Source organism: Chanos chanos, chromosome 6, assembly GCF_902362185.1.
Source record: "Chanos chanos chromosome 6, fChaCha1.1, whole genome shotgun sequence".
Lineage (NCBI taxonomy): Eukaryota > Metazoa > Chordata > Actinopteri > Gonorynchiformes > Chanidae > Chanos > Chanos chanos.
In genome coordinates, this window is record NC_044500.1 from 11098824 (window position 1) to 11119761 (window position 20938).

Consider the following 20938-nt stretch of genomic DNA (forward strand, 5'->3'; position numbering starts at 1 on the left):
TGTGAGTTGAGAAATAGAGGGGTAAAAATGGATGTGAACTGAAAAATAGAGTGATAAATTCTCAGCTGATTTGATAAACCTAATTGACATTTTGTCTGAAACAGTGCTGCACTGATAATCAACTCAACTGACATTTATTATAACAAGCAATTTTTGTTGCTTCCGCTTATGGTTTACAACGAGCAATTCTTGCCACTTCCGCCCAAAATGTCAATCAAAGACCACACCCACTGACGAACTGATCGAGCCATGGTCGTGGTGCCTGGGAGTAGGAGATATTATGGATGAAGCTTTGTTTGAGCCCACCAGAAGAGGCGAATATGTGGCAGAAGGGGTGAGGTCTGCGAGGAGGGAAGAACTTGCCTCCTTAATTTCAGCTTCTGAGCAGAGGCACAATTTCCTCAGCTCCCTGCAAGTTGAAAGCCAAAGACTCGATCAATAAATGTCAGTCGAGTTGATTATCAGAGCAACACTGTTTCATATAAAATGTCAATCAAGTTTATCAAATCAATTGACAATTCATCACTTTATTTTTCAGTTCACATACATTTAACCCCTCTATTTTTCCAATTCACATGCATTTTTATCACCTCCATTTTTTATCAATGATTTCTGTTACTTCTGCCCTTGAAGCTCCTTTCCTTAAATGATAAATGGCAATTTTGTGTTGTAAATGATGAATGAAAATATTGAATTCTGGCCCCGTTTTCATATTACGACTGTTTTTAATAAAATTGGCTTTAAATTAATCAAATCACTTGATAAGTTATCACTCTACTTTTCATTTTACCGCTCTATTTTTCAATTCACACGCATTTTCATCACCTTCATTTTTATCAGTTAATATTTGTTACTTCCACCCCTCATAAAAAAATGACTCATCAGAGATTGGATGTCTTTAATCCCCAGACTTTCTGAGCCAGCCAGTAAAAAACAAAATGGAAATCATTCAGACTCAGCGATCCTGGGGCACCTACCACATCTTTCATTGTCCAGAGGAGAAGTTTTAAGTAAGCTGAGAAATTTATTCATGCTCAGACCCCTGAATAAGATACAGGATTTTAAGCAGTTTGATTTCCTTAGATAGAACGCCTGATTTGATGGTTTATATAGTGGTGCAGATATCATCAAGAGACACTGTGAATGGGCGTTTCGATAAAGCGAAGCAATTGTGGCAAAGCTTCGCAAATCCTGGTCTAGGTCTACCATCCACTGCAGTGAAACTTACCCTACTAATAACGAGCCCTCCCAGCCGCTACCATTAACACATACAATTCAATGGTTGTCAAAGGTAGACAAAAGTCCAGGTATAAATTTACGTTAAACTAATCTGTGAGTACACCTAGAAGACATCTGTTATACCTTAAACATAAGAGGAGAACATGCTAACAGATAACAATCAAGTAAGATAAATTAAGTAATGATATCCCACAACCGACTGGATCTATAAACTCGGTAATCACTACTTCAGTCTGGGGCTACAGTCCCCGCTGAGCGGATGCTGTGTTGGCGGACCCGTACAGTAAACATCCTCTAAAGTATTTCATAGTCAAATGTTGATGTGGTCCAGTGATTCCATGTCGGATTTGCCTCTTTCACTCGGTTTGTCAAGAATGTATGAAAATACAAGGAACTCCAGGATCACCGGTGAATTCAGTGGCGTTTGAATAGCTACTAGTGGCAAAGGGCAAAGGTGTAAATACGAAATCGCGTCATCTCTGCTTTTCTCAATTTGTTCAGTCTTGTTGCTTATTGCCTTACAAACCCTAACAGATGTTTTGTGTTTTTCCGTTGTAGCAATCGTCTTCTGTAGAACGTAAATATTTAGAATTGTTTATATAGTGTACCCTCTGATTACTATAGATCGAGCTGTATTTTCCCTTGCTTCCCGGTAAAGCTAAGTTGCTAATATTAACGCCACCATCAATATGAGAGTTTCAGTCGCGAGCTAATGTTGGTTAGCGTTTAGTTGGATAATATGTCAGTTTCCATGCTTTGCTTACAGCTCTCTTGACCATCGCGACTGTATGCATTGCGATAGTTAGTCAAGGCAAGCAAGATGCCTGGCTATATAGGTTGACAATTTTGTCATCGCAGAGTTCGCCATAGAGAATATATTAATGCACTAGAATCTATCGATGGCTAGAGAAGAAGGCACCAGTTCTAACTAACCTGTAATTAGCTTACTGGGCTGGATAGTCATTAAGTTTGTTTGTACATATGGCAGGTTTATCTGCATTGTAAACAAGGCTGCTTGTTTACACTCATAACCGCCGCCACTCTTTTCTGATAGCGCTGAAATATTGGACGTTCTTAAATAACAGTGAAATGAGACATTACTAATTTGACATCATTGCACCGATAAGATCGTCAATAAACCCCATATAATTTATTATTTTTTCGCTTTATGAGAGTAGTAGCATGTTGGACGTTGGAAAGTGGCCAGTGTTTGCACTTCTTCCCCCCGAGGAAATACGGCTCATCCGTCAGGCTTGCGTCTTTGGCAGTGCTGCAAACGAAGCTCTCTACGTTACCGTTAATGATGAGGTGAGGTAAACAATGTACCAATGCATCCTGAAACGCTTCTGATATAAACAACAACAACAAAAACCCCAAAGCAGACTGTAACGCTCCACCGAGCATATTCATGTTTATAACCTTTTCAAACGTATAATGGACGGTTAGCAGTTAGATGTTCTACTGAATGGAGGGATGAGTGTGTGGATAAAAGCTGCTAGATTTTTCACTCGCACAGTGAATGACAGCGCCGCAGGGATAGTGCTAAGCAGATAGAGACAGGCTATATATAGGTCTATAATACTATCCTTAGGAGAGCTTCAGCGTATCTGTAGTCGAGACTTCAGCTGTTTTAGCTGTTTGTTGTTATTTTTGTACTTTTTATGCTTTGAATGTTTAGCCATTTTACTGTAATACTGTAATAAAGAGGGATGAACCCCATGAAAAATATTAAAACATAATTTGCTGTACGGTACACTTTCGTAGTCAAGCAGTTTACAAAAATGGCTTTGGTAGTCTCAGTTAAGGTGAACTGCTAACCTCAAATTGGCCGAATTCCATTGTCAGTTTTTATTTATGTGCCGGTTTTCCTTTTGGTTTGGTTGTTTTTGATGTTGGAAGTTAATTTGTTTCTGTGAGGCTGGCACACTGGCGTGTTGTCCATGTCGTGAACAGAAACTTGTGCAAACTTGAATGTTTTGAAATTTTAATTTGGATGTACGCACAATCACAGGTATTTGCCCTGGGAACCAACTGTAGCGGCTGTTTGGGACTTGGGGACTTGCAGAGCACCATCGAACCCAGGAGGATTGACATCCTGTGTGGGAAGAAGATTGTGTCCCTTAGCTATGGCACGGGGCCACATGTAGTCATTGCCACAGCAGGTTAGAGAGGTTCTAGAATGTTCTAAGACTTTTAATACAAAAAAACAACAAACAAGTTAGTGTGGCACATAACACCATGTTGCTAGTGTTCCTGTGTTTCATATCTGCTCTCTGTGAGTGAGGTTTGCCAGGAGCAAGTTTTTTTTTTTTTTCATTTGGTTTTATAAATGTATTTTTTTCTAATGTGCAAACAGCACTGATTATAAGAGTCTTGAAAGCTTTGTCTTTCGTGCCAAAACAAGCACTCACTCCATACACGTTCCTCGTCCCATAATCGTGTTTTTGCATATTTGCATATTTTTTTTGCATTTTTGCAGATTGTCATTGAAGGTGACACATCATAAAAGATCTGCCTGTTCACATGTACTTGGTAGCAAGCTCTTTTCAGGAGAGTAAATCCAAAAATAATTCACAGTAGACACAATGTCTCAGCCATAATCTTTGTGTATAACTGCTGTAGATGGAGAAGTGTACGCCTGGGGTCACAATGGGTACAGTCAGCTAGGAAATGGCACCACTAACCATGGCCTAACCCCTGCCCTAGTCTCCACCAACCTCATTAACAAGAGGGTGACGGAGGTTGCCTGTGGCTCTCACCATACGATCGCTCTCACCACCGATGGAGAGGTATAATTTCATTCAGTGCCTTAATCTTAATGGAGGAACCAGTTTTGGGTTGTCCCACAGGCCATGATCCTCCTATGTGGCCGTTAGTATTAGACAAGTGGATGAGAAAGCTTATCTTTGCCTGGTGTGCTGGTTTCAGGTCTATGCCTGGGGCTACAACAACTCTGGCCAAGTGGGGTCCGGTTCCACTGCCAACCAGCCCACCCCTAGACGTGTCAGCAGTTGTTTGCAAAACAAGGTGGTGATAAACATTGCCTGTGGCCAGTTGTGTTCTATGGCTGTGCTGGACAATGGAGAGGTAAAGCTGTTTCCAGTCAATGCTGAATTATATTAGCATACCAAGTTTTGTGTATGGTCTGTATCAGTTAAATCTTGTAAGCACTGATGTATTTGTAAGACAGATTTCGTGTGGGAGGTTGGAGTGTTTGTGTGCTACAGCAGCTCTCCTGTTAGCTAACCACATCTGTCATCTGTTGTGTTAATCAGACATAAACGCACTTGCAGAGCATCCAGTCCTATGTTTTGTTTGAAAAAAAGGTTTTCAAAATACAAATGTTAGAGGCTATGTTTTCTTCTGACTTCTCTGTGTTGATAGATTTATGGTTGGGGCTACAATTGCAATGGACAGCTTGGTCTGGGCAACAATGGGAACCAGCAAACACCCTGTCGGATAGCCGCACTTCAGGGAATCAACATTGTCCAGGTGAGCGCTCAGCTTAATGCTCCATATTAACAGTAGAAATGTACGAATAAATATTGATTTGTGAGAGTATTCCAGGTTTTGTGCCTCTGAGGCTCGGACCTTTTCAGCGGATATGGTTTGTCATTCGGGGGGGCGTATCATCTTATCGAGTTTGACCGCTTCCTCTGCTCTAGGTGGCTTGTGGCTATGCACACACATTGGCTCTTACAGATGAGGGGTTTGTTTACGCCTGGGGAGCCAACTCTTACGGGCAGCTGGGCACAGGCAACAAGTGCAACCAAGCAGTGCCCACACTCATCAATATGGACAAAGAGAGGTGAGGCCCGGCCCGTTATCCCAGAGAGCTTCGCAAAACGAACAGAGGTCTAGAAACCAATCTTTACTTTGCGGTATCTGCAGTAAAAAGCCCAGCTGGGCCATATGACAGCAGTCCGAGTCAGTCTAAGGCAAGCACGTTACAGCTGGGGTCGAGACACGTTGCAAAGGTTGTGTTGGAACTCCAGTTACATCATTGTCGAAGTGTTTGTTTACATTTTTACCTTGTTTATCTACTGTGTAAATGGCCTTGGAATAAGGGTTTTTTAAAAAAACAAACTTTTCCAAAACCTGATACCCCTCAAAACACACATTGCATCCAACGTAAACTGTCTCGCTCTATGTGCAAGTATTTGAAACTTAAAAACTGTAAACTAAGAAGGGTCTACTTAAGCATTTGACTGTCAAAGTAAAGTTTGAGCTTTAGGGGAAAAATACAGGAGTGGACATTTGTGTAAGAAAGGTGTCAGACTAGAATTTGCCGGTGTCAGACACACAGAGTAAGACACACATTTGAACTCTTGTGACATTTTGTTAGGATGGTGGAAGTGGCAGCATGTCACACCAGTCACACGTCCGCTGCTAAGACGCAGAGCGGTCAGGTACTGATGTGGGGTCAGTGTCGGGGACAGGTCGTGGCCTGTCCACATCTCACACACTTCGCCAGCACTGACGATGTCTTCGCCTGTTTTGCCACTCCTGCTGTCACGTGGCGCCTTCTCACTGTCGGTAAGAGAACAAAGACTATTCACATTGTTTTCTTTCTTTCTTTCTTCTTAAATATCATCAGAAAATCCTTTTAAAATGACAGATTAAAAAAAAGGGGGTGGGGGGGCAGTTCTAACCACTTTCAACATTTTAATCAATTTGATTGTGCTGCAACAATAGTTGTCTTTTCTTCAACAGTCTATGACCATTGAAAAATTTAAATAAAAAAAAAAAAATCAGGCCCAACCTGCCTGAGTAGGAAAAGTTCTCGGTGCATAAATGTTATGATTTTGTAAATGTGATACACAGATGATTGGGTAGCAGTTTTTTTTTTTTTAAATATACCAGTCTTTGATTGCATTCAAGCTTTTTAAATATACAGAGGCCATACATTCATCTTAATAAAATAAGGCTAGTCTTGCATCTCTTTGAACTTAGTTAGAATAACCTCTCGCCCTGTTCTCTCCGCCTTCCCTCCTCTGGCTTGGTATGCGGCATCGTCGCATGAAATCCTTTGAGGTCTGTAGGTTTCGGTATAAAAATAGAGCTCTGTGTTTAAGATTGTTGTTGGTTTTTTCTGTTAACAGATGGCGATGACTATCTGACCGTGGCTCAATCTTTAAAGAAAGAATTTGACAGCCCTGAAATCTCAGATCTCAAGTTCCTGGTTGACGGAAAGTGCATCCACGTTCACAAAGCCCTGCTGAAAATCAGGTATCACAAAAGCTTCCCATTCACTGGTTTGAAATAGGAAGAGAGTTCACCGGAAACTGTTAAGAGTTGTGCGAGTTAAAAATGTATCTTGTATTCCTGATTTTACACCCCCAAACCTCCCCCCTCCCTGTTCCGAGACACTTGATGTCATCAAAGTTTCCTGTGTACCACAAAAGGAAATGCATAGCGGGGGTTGTTAATTTTTTTCCCCCGTTGAAAAACTTAAAGTACATCTCAGAAGGTTCTGGAGCTCTTCCAATGACACTTCATATTTTGCTTCTTGAAATTCTTTCTAGTATAATATCAGCAATTCACAAATAGGAATAAAACAAGTAATACAAGAGGAATATTTCAGAGAGCCAAAAAAAAAAAAAAAAGACCTTTACCAGATAACATATATCAACACAGACATAAATCCACTACTGTAGGAATGTTCTAGATCATTTTTTCATTTTGGACAATAATGATTTTGAAAGTTAACTTAAAATCTCGCTGTGTGAGGAGACTAATATAATGGAAACTCTGCTTCTTTTGGCAGGTGTGAGCATTTCCGTGCCCTCCTGAACGAGACTGATGAAGATGCCATTGAGATCCATCAGTTCTCCTACTTGGTGTATCGAGCTTTTCTTGAATACCTGTACACAGACACCATTAATCTTCCTCCTGAGGATGCTATAGGTGAAGTCTCGTGATACATAGCATATTTGTTCTCTAATGAGGCCTTTCATGTGATGTGGAGCAAGAATGACATGAATTCGCTTTTCAGGGTTTCCTGTTCATTGTCTTCGACTCTTAAAATACGCCTCCCGTATCTGAAAAAGCTGTCAACAAATAGTCTATTTTTAAATAATAACGACGTTTCTCCTGGTCTCAAACTGAAATGTGACTTGTTTTCTGTTGTAAAGGGCTGCTGGATCTTGCTACATTTTATCGGGAGTCTAGACTGAAGAGGCTTTGTCAGGAGACCATTAAAAGGGGCATTTCCGAAGAAAACGCTATTACACTTCTATCTGCCGCTGTCAAGTATGAGGCTAGGGTAAGCATACACACTCACACACACACACACACACACACACACACACACACACATATCTACAAATACACAAAAAACACACACACACACAAAACTACATCTAGACATGTCCATACCAGTGAGAATTTCAGTGTGGTCCTCCTTCTTGTTACGATCTCCAGCTTTGACCAGGCTGGCCTCTTCATTTGCAGGACCTTGAGGAGTTCTGCTTTAAGTTCTGCGTCAATCACCTGACGGCTGTCACTCAAACCCAGGCCTTCGCCGACATGGACCACGACCTGCTAAAGAACTTTATCAGCAAAGCTAGCCGCTGTGGGGCCTTCAAAAACTGACAGTGGAAAAAGACCGCGAGAGGGTTTCTGAACCGTCAAAGTTAGGGAAACAGACTCTGCACTCTGTCTTTCCTGACTGGAAAGGGTTGATCGAAATGCCTCTTGTTTACACACGAGAACATGAAGGGACGCTGGGCATGTCACATGTCCTGGTGTTCAAAAGTACACCTTAAACATCACCAAACACACTAAGAATAAAGGCAGAAAGCCTACATAGGGAGACTACATCTACATCAAAAGGGACATGAGGTGAGTTCTAGTAATGTTGAGTTACACGTTTGGACTGTATGTGAAGGGTGATGTCCACTGACAGACAGGTGAAAGAAAGACATAAGGTGAAGTGGAGCTGTGCTCAGTGCATGTAAAGATACATGAAAGTTGTCATGATTGCTTTTGATAGCTTTTAGATTCGGTCGAATGGTCCCGTGGCCACAGTGAAAAACATCGAGCACTTTGCAGGTGCATGTCGGTTGACTTAACACCATGTTGGTTTTACACTCATCACCAACTGGTGTAAGTAGACTTTATTTTTGTGTTTTTTTACTTAAGACGATCAAAACTGAATTAATAAGAGGTTATCGTTCTGTTATGAAGTTGCTCATGTCTTATTGGAGTATTGTGGTATGCTTTTATCATCAAAACTAACCATGTAGACCGTTGACCGACTAGACTAGATTGTCTTGACAAAATAAAGGAGTATTTTTTACGAGCTTAAGGTTCCGTTTAATTTAGGGATGGTTTATACATATTTGTTTATTTTAGCATAAAACCTTTTTTGCATCCCAGAGATGTCTGTATGCTTTTGCCATGCTCACCTGTCTTTTTATATCTATCAGAAAGGTCAATATTTGGTCTCGTGTTTTTGCTATGTTATTTTAATATTTTTGCTATCTAGATTTTTATATGCACTGCCATCAAAGTGGTGTTTTTTTTGGCCATCCTTCCTCACAGTAGACTTGACATTGAGAAAAAAGCAGACAGACTGTATTGACACAGGAGAGTTATAAAGAGCCCACTTCCCATCCATCTGTAAATCATTAACTGAACGTGCAGCTTAGAGCATGGTTTATTTTTTTTTTTCCTGTACACAGCATACTTCATTATTAAAAGGCTTATCTGTTTAAGACAGATGGGTAACATCATGTCAATGGTAACAGCATGTCAATTCTCAACTAATCCCCAATGTGGAAATACCCATTTCAGCATATTTAATGTTTTAACTAGCTCCTTTTTTTTTTATTTGTAGACAGTGCTTTGTGAACAAGGTGGTTATTTAACATGCATACTTTTGTGTCGATATAGATCGGTTGTGGTTGATTTCTATAACTCATTCTAATCATACACAGACAATTAAAAACCAGTTTTACAGAATGCCATGTCAGAGACATAACAAATAAGGTGAACTCAGGCTGGGAGCCAGACTTAGTCTCAGTTAGAGGAAACTTCCTTGTTTGGTTTGCTGGGGAAAACCGTTTTGTCGGTTAGGACAATTAGGCTATTTAAGGGAAATGGGTCGACAGATTTTTTTTTTTTTTTTTTTTTAATTCTGATGCAAGAAACATAGAATGGTGCTTTCATAGTTTGCCTTGTTTTGATGTTCATTTAACATCTAGGCTTGTAGAGATGACCCAGTGCTAAAAGGTTTGTGTTTTTTTTTTTTAAACCAAGAGGGACTGCTATCTTTTGGGACTGGTTACGTAACCCTCTAGACGAAGACAAAACCTGTTTATGTTCCTGAGGGGGTGTGTATCAGGAAGATAACAGCCCATTGCTTGTACTGACAGTTAACTATGTCCTGAATGTTGTCTGTGTTTGATTAGGGAGGGGGGGGGGCTAGATCTGATTCTTAGAGATGCATTTTAAAAGGGTTAAAGATGAATAGAAAACACATTTCTTCATTAGCAGCTAATAACACACCGTAAAACATTAATACAATAATGGACATGTCAGTGTTAAAACATCTCAAAAATATTTAGTGAATTGCTCTTCAGGGCATTCTTGGTTTCATTTTTATTCTGAGAGGTTAAGTCATTAGAAGTGGATCAGAAATGGACTAAATATTTATGAGCACTATTCCATTCTGCTTTGATCCATTCCATTTAGCTACTGTGTGTGTAATGATCTCAGTATGTATGAGGAGCAAAGAACATAAAATAGAAAAAAATAGTAGGATTGTGACCACTACATGACACTCAAAGTCAGTCACTGTTATTATGTGTACAATGGGTCAAATTCTCTGAAATACCTGTTACAGTCTTTGTCTTCGTTTGAAAAACTGAAAAGGATCTTACTGTAACCTACCACAGACCAATAGAAGAGCATTTTAAGGGTTCCATAATCTTTGGTTGGGTCATTTTAAGAGAAGAACAAGAATCCTTTGTTCAGTCATTGCTATATTTTACTGTTGCTTAAAGAGAAGTGGAACAGAACACTAGTACCTTTGTACAAGATTTTTTTTTTGTAACTGAACAGTGAAAGTTATTAAAATTTGGGCCAGCACATTGATGTTTTTGTTGAATAAAAACTATATTATTAACTACTTGTGTTCTATGTGAGATAACTTTATCTTCGCTAACTGACCGAATATAAACCGTCTCTACCCCTGCCCCTTCCTTTCGTTGACTTTCCTTTCCTTTAAAAATAAAAAAGAGAAAAACAACATGAGTACACACTTTTAAGCGCACAACAGGCATACATGTCGTGAAATATTGAGGGGGTTCAAGGTGCCATTGCACATAATGCCTGTAGATGGCAGCATGCGTATGTAAATACTGTATTCATAAAATACGACCGTCTTTTCAGCCTGTTTAATCAAACCGAGTTCTCTGCAAAGGAAAAGTGAAAGTGTTGATGAGTACCAAGGAATTGCTAAATACTTAAAGATGTAAAATAAAATTAAGCAGTGCAAAAATATTTTCATTGAGGGTAAACGCAACTTGCGACTCAGTGGAAGAAAGCAATATTTTATTATTGGTTGCTCAGCTCTTAATTATTTACTAGAAGAAAAATAAGGCGAATCTATGGCTGTGTCCGAAATGGCCTACTACCGTACTACATACTAGCCTAGTATACACTGCATACTGCGCACTACTCCACACACTAGTATACAGTATGGTACGCAATTATGACAACTTTCGTGTAGTGTACTACACGTTTGCTATCGGTTGGGCTATCTGTTCTGTTAAAATCGAACAACACACGACAACCACAAATATGTATCAAAAGTAGGCGTATAAGAAAGCGTATGAAGATTTACTACACCAAAATATGCAACTGATACATTTATATTCGGAACTGCAGCTGCAGTTGAAGTTGAAGCTGGTTCTGTCGCTGTCCGCCATGTTTTTAAATTTTTTTGACAGTTGGAAATCACCGCGTTGCTTCATGGGATGCAGTAGTCGGCGAAGTGAGCTCGGGATGTATACTAGAAATTTTCGCCAATGTAGTACATCATCCGGGTAACTGTCGTGTACTGCAAAATTTTTATTTTTCACGTACTGCATACTACTTACTACTTTTACGTCATTATTAGTATGCGAGTAGTATGTAGTATGCCATTTTGGACACAGCCTATACTTTTCATGGGGTAAGATGCAGCAGCGAAACTTCCCATCTATAAACCAAATGTTTGTGGTACAAAAAACTGGGCCTCATATACACGAACGTCACAAACCACAGTATGTATATTCACATTTAGACCTTAGCAACCGCTATTTCGGTTAGGTACGTTTTGACAGGTTCTAAATATGACCAAAAATACGGTAAATGTAACAGAAGAAGTGTGGGTGTAAGATATAGCAAAATTAAAAGATGATTTCATTTGACAACCAACTTTAAGCTAATGGATGGTTGAGAGCTCATAAAGATATACATCACATTTTGTCTTTGTTGCACCCCAGTATTTTAGCGTTTACTACACAATGTTTCCCCCCCGCAACTGTCTGTAACTAGCCTTTATATTCTCCACCTGTTCTGCGTGACAGCGTCTACAGGCGGTCGGTAAGTTTGACTTTTGGCTTACATATTTTATCCTATGACGACATACTGCTTTTCAAGCTGTAAAAACACACCCAAGTGATAATAGTATGCAGCACATCACAGCTGTAAGTTCAAACAAATAAACAAAAGAAGGCTTTCCCCTCTAATCTGCATTAAGAATGTTTGTTTAGGAGCACTGTGGTGGCAGCACTCTAAAAGTAAATGATGTTTTTTGTGGTTGTGGTATTCTTTTCTTCAACTTTGATGAAACCCTATACAAACTCCTCATATACTATCAAGCTCACCTCTGCCCTGTTTATCATTTGGTGCCTTGACATTTTTAAAGATCATCTCTGCGTGTAATGCTATTTGTTTTTCTTTAATGTGGCCAAATAGGTGGGTGCATCAACATGGAACAGAGTGTGGTTTAGTGTTGGTTGAAGTACAAAGCGACGTACTTTTTCCGTTCTTTTTCCTCATCCTGATCACAAATTCATTCCGCATTGCGATCATTGAAATGGCGATTTGTATTGGCTTACTGTCTGATTGGAATATCTCCCTTTTTTTTTTTTTTTTTGCTGTAGGTTAAAGCCACAAAGTTTTTGTGTGGATCTGCAGAATAGACTTGCTCATAAAGTAAAGGTTTCTGTTGTGAACTTGATCATTCTAGTTCCCTTGATAACTCTGGCAGCAGCTCTCCATGAGTAAGGCAAGTCTTGCATGTATAGCCAGCAGAATGTTAAAGTTGTGAAGATCTCTTCAGAGATTACATTACGCATGCATTTTATCAGATCACTCTCTCAGACGTATCTTACTTTCTTCCCCCACTTTCTAAACCATACCGTGGAGGCTCTCACACTGGAACAGTCTGGGATAGCCCCATGCTCAGACTGTAGTTAGTGTATATAGTTTAAGAGTTTATTTGTCATATGTAGGTTGACACAGGGACCAGGAGGTTTCTTTCTTAGAAAGGGGGACCCAGGGACTGTTAATCCAATCTCAGAAAAGAAAGAAAAGAGCGAAACTGACTTTCAACGCAAAACAGTCACGCGCTTTGCCCTGGAACAGGTGTTTATTCTTTGTGGGGTTTTTTTTTCTTCTGTTTTCTTATGTTAAATCTGAACAGAACTAAGGAAAACATTAAATGATGAAAAGTTTGTCATCTGTGATCAGGGGAAGACCTTTGCACATATTTCTGATTCAGAGGTAACACGCTGGTCTTGCTTGTGTCTGAAAGCCCTTTTCTTCTATCTCTCGTGTCCTTTTATAGCAGGTGTGTTTGGCACCTACTATAAAAGGACTATAAGAGGACTATAAGAGGCGGTGCAAAATATGATTTACGCGCTGAAAAGAAAGAAAAGAAAAGAAAAAGTTCCGAGGCAATACACCCTCTTGCTGATCTTATCATGTGTTTATGGCTAGAGTTTTGTGACAAAGGGACAAGAACACAGGGACATTTCATTAAACGGGGTGAATGATGCCATGTCTGTGATGAACTGCCCTCAGCACAGAGTTCTGATGAATCATTTGTGTTTGCCTAAGGGCTCTGAGGGTTGTATTCCATCAGACACCTGTTTAACCAGTAGTACCACCATGATGTAAAAGTGCTGTCATAACAAACAAGCTGGCAAGGGCCTTTTTTTTTTCTTTTTTTTAAAATTGTATTTATTATTATTGTTATTTTTTTACACCATTATAGGTAGATGGGTGTAGGTCGACAAAGTTTATTGGCAGATTTGTGTTAGGGAGTTAACCCTAGACAGAGTAGGGCAGTGGAATTAAGACATTTTTAAAATCAGTTTAGCTGGACTTTGTGCTTCTGGGGTCGCCTCTGTTTTCTATCTAATTGTAATAAAAACATCGTGAGTGTTTATGAACCCCTTATCAGTTCCTCATTACATGCAGTACTCTGACAAAGTGATTTACTTTATCAGTTCCAAACAGCACTTTGCTTCCATTTAGAGATGATGAGACAGACAGTGCTGCTGCCAGTGTAGAATGGCCCTGACCGCTATACATATGAACACTAACTCCTAAAAGCAAAGTTCAGACAAATGGACTCTAACTACAAGAGATCAATTAGGAAAGGGTGGTACGTTTTTCCACAGGTCCCGAAAAACCGAAAGCACTCACAACCAAATTTGAAGCTGGTAATCAGTTTGATATCTCATTTGTATGATATACAACACAGCAGAGTTTCATACATACTGCTCAGATTATGAGAAATCTAGCTAATTTGCGTGTGGTTAATGTGTAGCACATAATATCACAAATTTTGCAACACTAGTACAAATCAAGGGCAGAATGTGCTCATCTGACTTGTAAATATGGTATTAGGCAAAACAATGGCTATGAAAATTAAAGTCAGTCACTGGTAAATGCGTCCCACATTCACTGAGAGGTGGTGTCCTATAGCGAGAAACAAAGAATGAGCAGGGGATTTTGACTCAATGCTTTAAGGCCGTTTCTTGCATCGTTAAGTATCTCAAAACGCACACTCCCGACCAGCTGGTCGTCGTCTGTTGGAAAAACTCCTCAGTCATTTATGCCAGATATTAATGCACTTTCAGATAAGTGATATTTATTGCGTATAATTTATAAACGGATATAAGAAAAGCAGTTATGGAACTGGAATTTAGTGTCAAGTCATGACATGAAAAAAAAAAAAAAAATCTAAACCGTTGTCGGGGAACAAGAGCTTCCGTTCCACCAGCTGCCAGTTCTCCTTTCCTCCTACAGCTGTGTTGAGGGCAGGTTGAACACATCACTGTTTATCTTTTACATACAAGGAAAAAGTAAGAGGAATTTAGGATTTTTTTTTTTCCCCATGGCGCAGCTGTCTTGAAAAGAAGGATATGTTCAGAAGGAAAACAAAATGCCGCGCCTTTTCGTATGAAATTTCGATTATTTACCGACCATTTCACAGCCAGCCAACTGGCCTTGGACGCTTTGACAAGGAGAGGAGCGTAAACAGATCCCAAACCCCACTAATCTCGATCTTGCTTAGAACATTTGGTTCCAGAACGGGGCAGAAAATATGCAGTGGTTTTTTTTTTTTCTGTCTGGAACGATATTCCACCACTGTGCGTTAAAGGGTTGAGGAGATGCTGCATCGCTTGGTGTGAAATAACAGCAATTCTTTGTCGCTGCAGCAGAAGCTACGTTAAATAGTAAACTTTAGAATAGTACAGGGAAGAGTAGCTCCCTGTGGCACTTTGTATTCTTCTCTCTGCTCCTCTGTATTTAACTTAAAATGATTATTTGGGTGGCTTGTTTTGTCATCTTGTCTCTGTATATATTAGCAGTGCGGGGTACAGATTACATCCATTTGAATAATGTCTAACACCACTTCGAAAAGCAAATTAAGAAAACTGTCGGATAAATATTACGGAGAATATGTACAGTTGTATCAGACTATCAGTAAATAAATAACGCAAGAACTGGGAAAAGGGAGCAGAGACATGGGGTGATGTCTCTGTTCACCGTGCCACTGCTAACTGAGTATCTTTTCTGTTCAGTCTGAGTGTGTCGTGGCCTTGCTGCTACGACAGTTTCCTGGCATTGTGGCGAAAATGAACCGTCCTGGGAATTGAACCATATGTGTCTTATTTGAGAAGTCTCCATTCCTGGTGATGAGCTTGTTTTTATGTGTTTGACAACAGTTTTGCTGAGGGATTTGCGTGCGGAGTACAATGTGAAAAACAGCTTTGTTTTCCTGAAAAAAAAAAGAAGAAGAAAAAGTTCTCCTGGATTTAAGGTTTTTGTTTCAGAGAAAAAAGTTTCAACAAACAAAGGAAGAAAGAAAAACAAATGACAATAACGCAATTATCATGTTCTCATTGTCAGCGAGGCTCTATAATACAGAACAGAATTAGTTTATCAAAATATATAATATTACAGATTGTTAATATTATGATATTAGATACATAGGTTCATGCTACATTTTGTCAGATGTGACGTTAGGGTAATATGTAACACTGAACTCTCCTATTTCAAATGATCCACAAAGTTCAGTCTGGCTTCTAGCATTGATCATGACTTATAATTATGCTAAAACCACAAGTCTTGCCCTGTAGTTAAGAGTCACACACAAAGAAGAATGTAATTAAAATACCAACACAAAAATCTAACACTGAAATAAGACCAGATAGAGCAGCTGGATAACGGTATGTTTTTGTTATATATAGCGGTACATATATGTTGAATGTCTGTTTAATGTAATGGTGAATGGTTTTATTGGAGAGTAAAAGGAAAATCATTTTAGTTTTTAGTACACAAGTATTCAGAAACCATACTCCTTAAATTTCTCTCTTTTGATTGACTGATATCATGAAAAGAGTTTCTAGCAGAACATCTGATGAGGTCATCGAAAAGCTCTTTGAAGTTCAAAAAAAAAAAAAAAAATCCCTGTCTCTTGGGATTGACATGATCAATCCACCGTAATAACTGCTGTAAAACAAAGTTCCGGTAAGTCCAGGCTTTTCCTTCAAGTGTTTCACACAGAGAGCAAAAGGGGGTTAATAATGACAGGCCACGCCCGTCTCTCTCTCTCTCTCTCTCTCTCTCTCTCTCTCACTCTCTCTCACTCTTACAGGCCTGACCTTGTCAAAGCTGAGTTCTGTGCCAGGTAGGCAGTGCACTTTTGTTTTCTTTTGTTTCATAGATACAGGTGAACTCATTTGCCTTTTTGAGAATGTGTCTGCACCAGAGACTACTCCGAATGAATGCGTGATGGTTAAAGCACCCAACGTGTGTGATGCGTGAGAGAACGGTGGATGAAATGTTTTTGTGATCATAGATGGACAGAATATTGTGCTGATGCGTGTACTTACTGTTCCCCTTTTTTTTTCTTTTTTTTTTTTTACAGCTACATGTATGTAGTTGGTACGTGAGTCTCCGTGTTTGTTCGCCTCTTGCCTGTGTGTGTGTGTGTGTGTGCGTGTGTGTGCGCACGTGTGTGTGTTTGTGCGTGCGTGTGCGTGCGTGCGTGTGTGTGTGTGTGTGTGCGTGTGCGTGCGTGTGTGTGTGTGAATGTGTGTGTCTGTGTGACACCGTGTGTCAAGACGTGCATAGGTGCAGATGCAGGCTGCAGCATGCCAATGGCTTATTTCCTGTAAATGTGTTGCACTTCTTTGCTTTCATTTTACCAGAGGCAACGCTAATGCAACCGCTATCCATTTATAATGTTAGGGCCATAAAGAAGATTACTGATATCTCTGGGACAATATTGTTTTTCTGGGCGTATACATTTGAAACAAATAGTGGAAGAGGTTTTTTTTTTTTTTCTGCCCTAATGGTAAATACAGCCAGAAAAAAAAGCACATGACATCTTACTTGCTGCTCTGTTCTGATGGTCTGAAAAGCTCTTTCAGAAAACCCACACCCGACTAAAGTCTGTCCAACTCACAAACCACATTAGAACCGAAAACAGCCACACGGTTCAATGCAGTTCAAACACTACTTCATTTTCATCTGTGTGAATGGAAAAAAGCTTCTTACACTTCTGAGGACACATGGCCCTTCAGTCTGGCTTTTCAGTGTCCGTTGCTGCTGCAAACACAAAGAGAGGGAAAGGGCTTTGAGTAGCAGGGACCACAGTGGGATTTGAAAGTATTATATGTGATAGTGTTTCAGTTAGTTAAATACTCCCCCACACTGCTGTCTACTTTTGATGGGTGAGCTACAGTGCCCCCGAGGCTGTCGCAGGCAGAGCTAGAGAGCGAGAGCAAGGGTGAGAGAGAGAGAGAAAGAGAGAGAGGGAGAGATAGAGAATGGGAGGGAGACGGGGAGGAGCAGGAAACCAACCCCAAAGAGAGACAGCCCTCCCTCTGACATACGCTTAGTGGAAGTGAGATACATGCAACAGACAAAGCGTGCTGTGCTCAACAGGTGTTTGTATTCAGCGCACAAGAACCAAGGCACGCCAATTCTACACCTAACATACTTGAGGAGGAATTGTTGGATGATTTCACATGAACTGAAGGAAAAACAAGAGGGACTACTTTGTTGGAACATATTTTTGGAGGACTTCAAAGACTTTCAATTTTCAAGGAAAAAAAAAAATATTCTCAAAGTGGATTTTAATTCAGTCGACTCTACCTGACCTTGACCGTTTTTTTAAGATTTACTGCTCTCCCGCCTGCCGACTAAGCAAGGAAAGGAGGGAAATAAAACTGAGCCTGTGTTTCTGAGTAAGTAAAGATCTCCTAACCTTACGGGCTAGGGTCCTGAGGGGTGGCAGGGCAGAGAAAACGGGGAGGAGAAAAGGAACCCCCGGTCTCTTGGGAGGAGCTCTTTCACCATGAGCTGACCCCCCCCCCCCAACACCAACACCACCACCACCACCCCCGTCCCTTCTACAAGATTCAGAGGCTTTGCTAAAGAATGCTATGGGGGAACAGTTTGACCATGTGCAATAATACACAGCTTTGAAAAAAAAAAGCCCATATGAAAGAAACCTTTGTGTTCCTGACGGGAAGTCTCTTTGGACTGACACTGCACCCTTTTGAAGGGATTCGTCTACCGCTGTTGCTTTGTGCTGCACTGACCATTCATGTTGGAAACAGGGTTCAGGGGAAATCCTTTCATTGTACAGCATTTACATAACCGTTACCCCAAGCTGTGCTCCCATTTTTTCGAGAGATGCACAACGCCACTTTGGTGATGGAAAATGCTTCCCTGAATTCGAACAATACTCAGCAGTATGAGGTGTGTCCCAAGAATGATGAATTTAAGTACACATTGTACAGTTCTGTTTTTAGCGTTGTCTTTGTCGTGGGGCTCATCACCAACGTGGCCGCGATATACATCTTCCTCTGCTCTCTTAAGCTGAGAAATGAGACCACCACCTACATGATAAACCTGGTCTTCTCTGACCTGCTGTTTGTTTTCACGCTGCCTCTACGGGTCTTTTATTTCCTCCGTCAAAACTGGCCCTTTGGCAGTGTGCTGTGTAAGCTGTCAGTCTCTCTCTTCTACACCAACATGTACGGCAGCATCCTCTTCTTAACCTGCATCAGCGTGGACCGCTTCCTGGCCATCGTCCACCCGTTCCGTTCGCGGACGCTAAGGACAAAGCGCAACGCCAAGATCGTGTGCGCCGGCGTCTGGGTGTTGGTGTTGTCCGGAAGCCTGCCCACGGGTTTCCTCCTGGAGACAACAGCGCGCGACTCCTCAGGCAAGTTCTGCTTCGAGAACTTCTCCTCGAAGCAATGGAAAACCCATCTCTCCAAAGTGGTCATCTTCATCGAGACTGTAGGCTTCCTCATCCCGTTACTACTCAATGTGTGCTGCTCTGTCATGGTGTTACAAACTCTGAGGAGGCCACACGCCATCAGTCGTGGAGGAAAACTAAATAAGACCAAGATCCTGCGGATGATTGCTGTACATCTATGCATCTTTTGCTTCTGCTTTATCCCCTACAACGTTAACTTGGTTTTCTATTCGCTCGTACGCACGAAAATCCTCAAGGGTTGCTATGTGGAATCTGTTGTCAGGACCATCTACCCAATCGCCCTTTGCATCGCTGTGTCCAACTGCTGCTTTGACCCCATAGTCTACTACTTCACCTCGGAGACCATACAGAACTCTATCAAGCGAAAGTCACAGCAGAACCGTGCATACAACACCAAGTTCTCAGAGGCTCTGCAATCAGAAACCAGCTCCAACCTTCACTATAGTTTGAGAAGTCTCAAAACAAAAATGTTCCACAATGAATCAAGTGTGTGAGGGAACAAAGAAAGATCTGGTATATAGACATCAGATAGATGGATGTTAAATACAGGGTCAAAAAAAGACTAGAAAAAGCACTGAAGCCTATGGAGCATACATGGCCATTTGAGTATTACTTGGGGCTAAAAATGAACAATGCCCCGTTAATAGTATTTCTGTCGCCTACCAAGCTATGCTTGACTCTATACTGGAAGAATAATGTTTTTCCCCTATGTTTGGATGTCCATTTGGAATGATATTTCAATAATTGCAATGATGAGGTAATATATATGTCTTCACTAACAAAAAAATTGTTAAAAAAAAAAAAGGAAAAGAAAATGAACTGAAATTCAGTTATATACACTGGTGACCAACTTTTCCCATGTACAAAACTTATGTATGTTTACGTAACTCAACTGGTAAGTGAATGTAAATAAAATATAACCACTATTTAACTGAAGTCCCATAAAACCAAATAAATCAAGCTTTCCTAGATCCACTGATAACGTCTCAGTGATAAACAACTTGATAAGACTGTACCTGAAGTATTGGAGTGTTTCAAGCATGACAGTGGTTTTGTGGGCACTTAATGTTTCATGGAGTTTTAAGTACGCACTGACATTAACATTCTATCACTATGTATTCTGTTTGTGTTTCAAATCCTCACTTGAAAATAAAGCAACAAATATATTTGGGTGAGGTTTGTAGTTTCTGTCGTCATAAGGTTCTGTAGAACGCCTTGAGGTGGAATATAACCTGTTTTTCAACAATATTTAAACTGTGATTAACACTTTATCATATTCTGGGGAACATGAGGCAGAGTGACTTACTGTTTATCAGATTATGTAACATGTTAATAATTGGGTCGTGGAGGTTGATTCAGTGCCATTGCAACAGGTTTCAGAGTTACAGGATGTTTTTCCTAATAATGATAGTTAAGAGATGACACCAGAAGGTGCGTTGTCACAGGTAGAAACTCAGGTTTTGAGGCTTTGGTAACCAAGTAGGAGCAAGTAACTTTGCTTTTAAATTCAAATTGCGTAATGCAGATGGCATGAGGTCAATTTTAATGTGCTTTACATAGTCAGATATCAGTCGCGGGGTTCATGACGGCACTCAGCTACTGCACAAATGACTGTTCATCAAATTCCAGAATATGCCTCTTCATACACAGTGTGAATGGAGATCCTGCATGCAAACGAACCAAGGACGGAGCCAGAGAAACGCTTGCGTTTGTGTTTCTAGTGTCGTGAGAAACGGTAGCTCTGGCTCCTCTTTTTATTCGTATTTCTCGGCTTCCGTTCCTGGCGCATTACGCAGGAAACACTCACGAAACAAACTGCAAAACAAAATAGTGGCTAAGTTACGAAACTGAGGTTGTGATTTAGCAACGTCGACAACTTTCGGTATGGCATAG

General features: G+C 40.4%; 2 protein-coding genes across 3 annotated transcripts; both read left to right on the top strand.

Moving 5' to 3' along the window:
• The first annotated feature begins 1574 nt into the window (after positions 1 to 1574).
• On the top strand, positions 1575 to 8752 carry rcbtb2 (regulator of chromosome condensation (RCC1) and BTB (POZ) domain containing protein 2). Its single transcript, XM_030777407.1, has 12 exons — positions 1575 to 1693; positions 2418 to 2547; positions 3251 to 3401; positions 3862 to 4028; positions 4168 to 4326; positions 4624 to 4731; positions 4905 to 5047; positions 5585 to 5775; positions 6342 to 6468; positions 7007 to 7146; positions 7374 to 7504; positions 7693 to 8752. Exons 2-12 carry the CDS (start codon positions 2422 to 2424, stop codon positions 7831 to 7833), a joined length of 1584 nt encoding a protein of 527 aa, XP_030633267.1. The 5' UTR covers positions 1575 to 1693; positions 2418 to 2421; the 3' UTR covers positions 7834 to 8752.
• Positions 8753 to 10018: 1266 nt separating this feature from the next.
• On the top strand, positions 10019 to 20211 carry lpar6a (lysophosphatidic acid receptor 6a). 2 transcript variants are annotated; one of them, XM_030777413.1, is made up of 2 exons: positions 10019 to 10048; positions 18532 to 20211. In XM_030777413.1, exons 1-2 carry the CDS (start codon positions 10019 to 10021, stop codon positions 19537 to 19539), a joined length of 1038 nt encoding a protein of 345 aa, XP_030633273.1. In that variant the 3' UTR covers positions 19540 to 20211. The 2 variants fall into 2 exon arrangements, with proteins under 2 accessions (XP_030633273.1, XP_030633272.1); XM_030777412.1 differs by lacking the exon at positions 10019 to 10048 and having other exon boundaries at positions 18128 to 20211.
• The last annotated feature ends 727 nt before the right edge of the window (positions 20212 to 20938 follow it).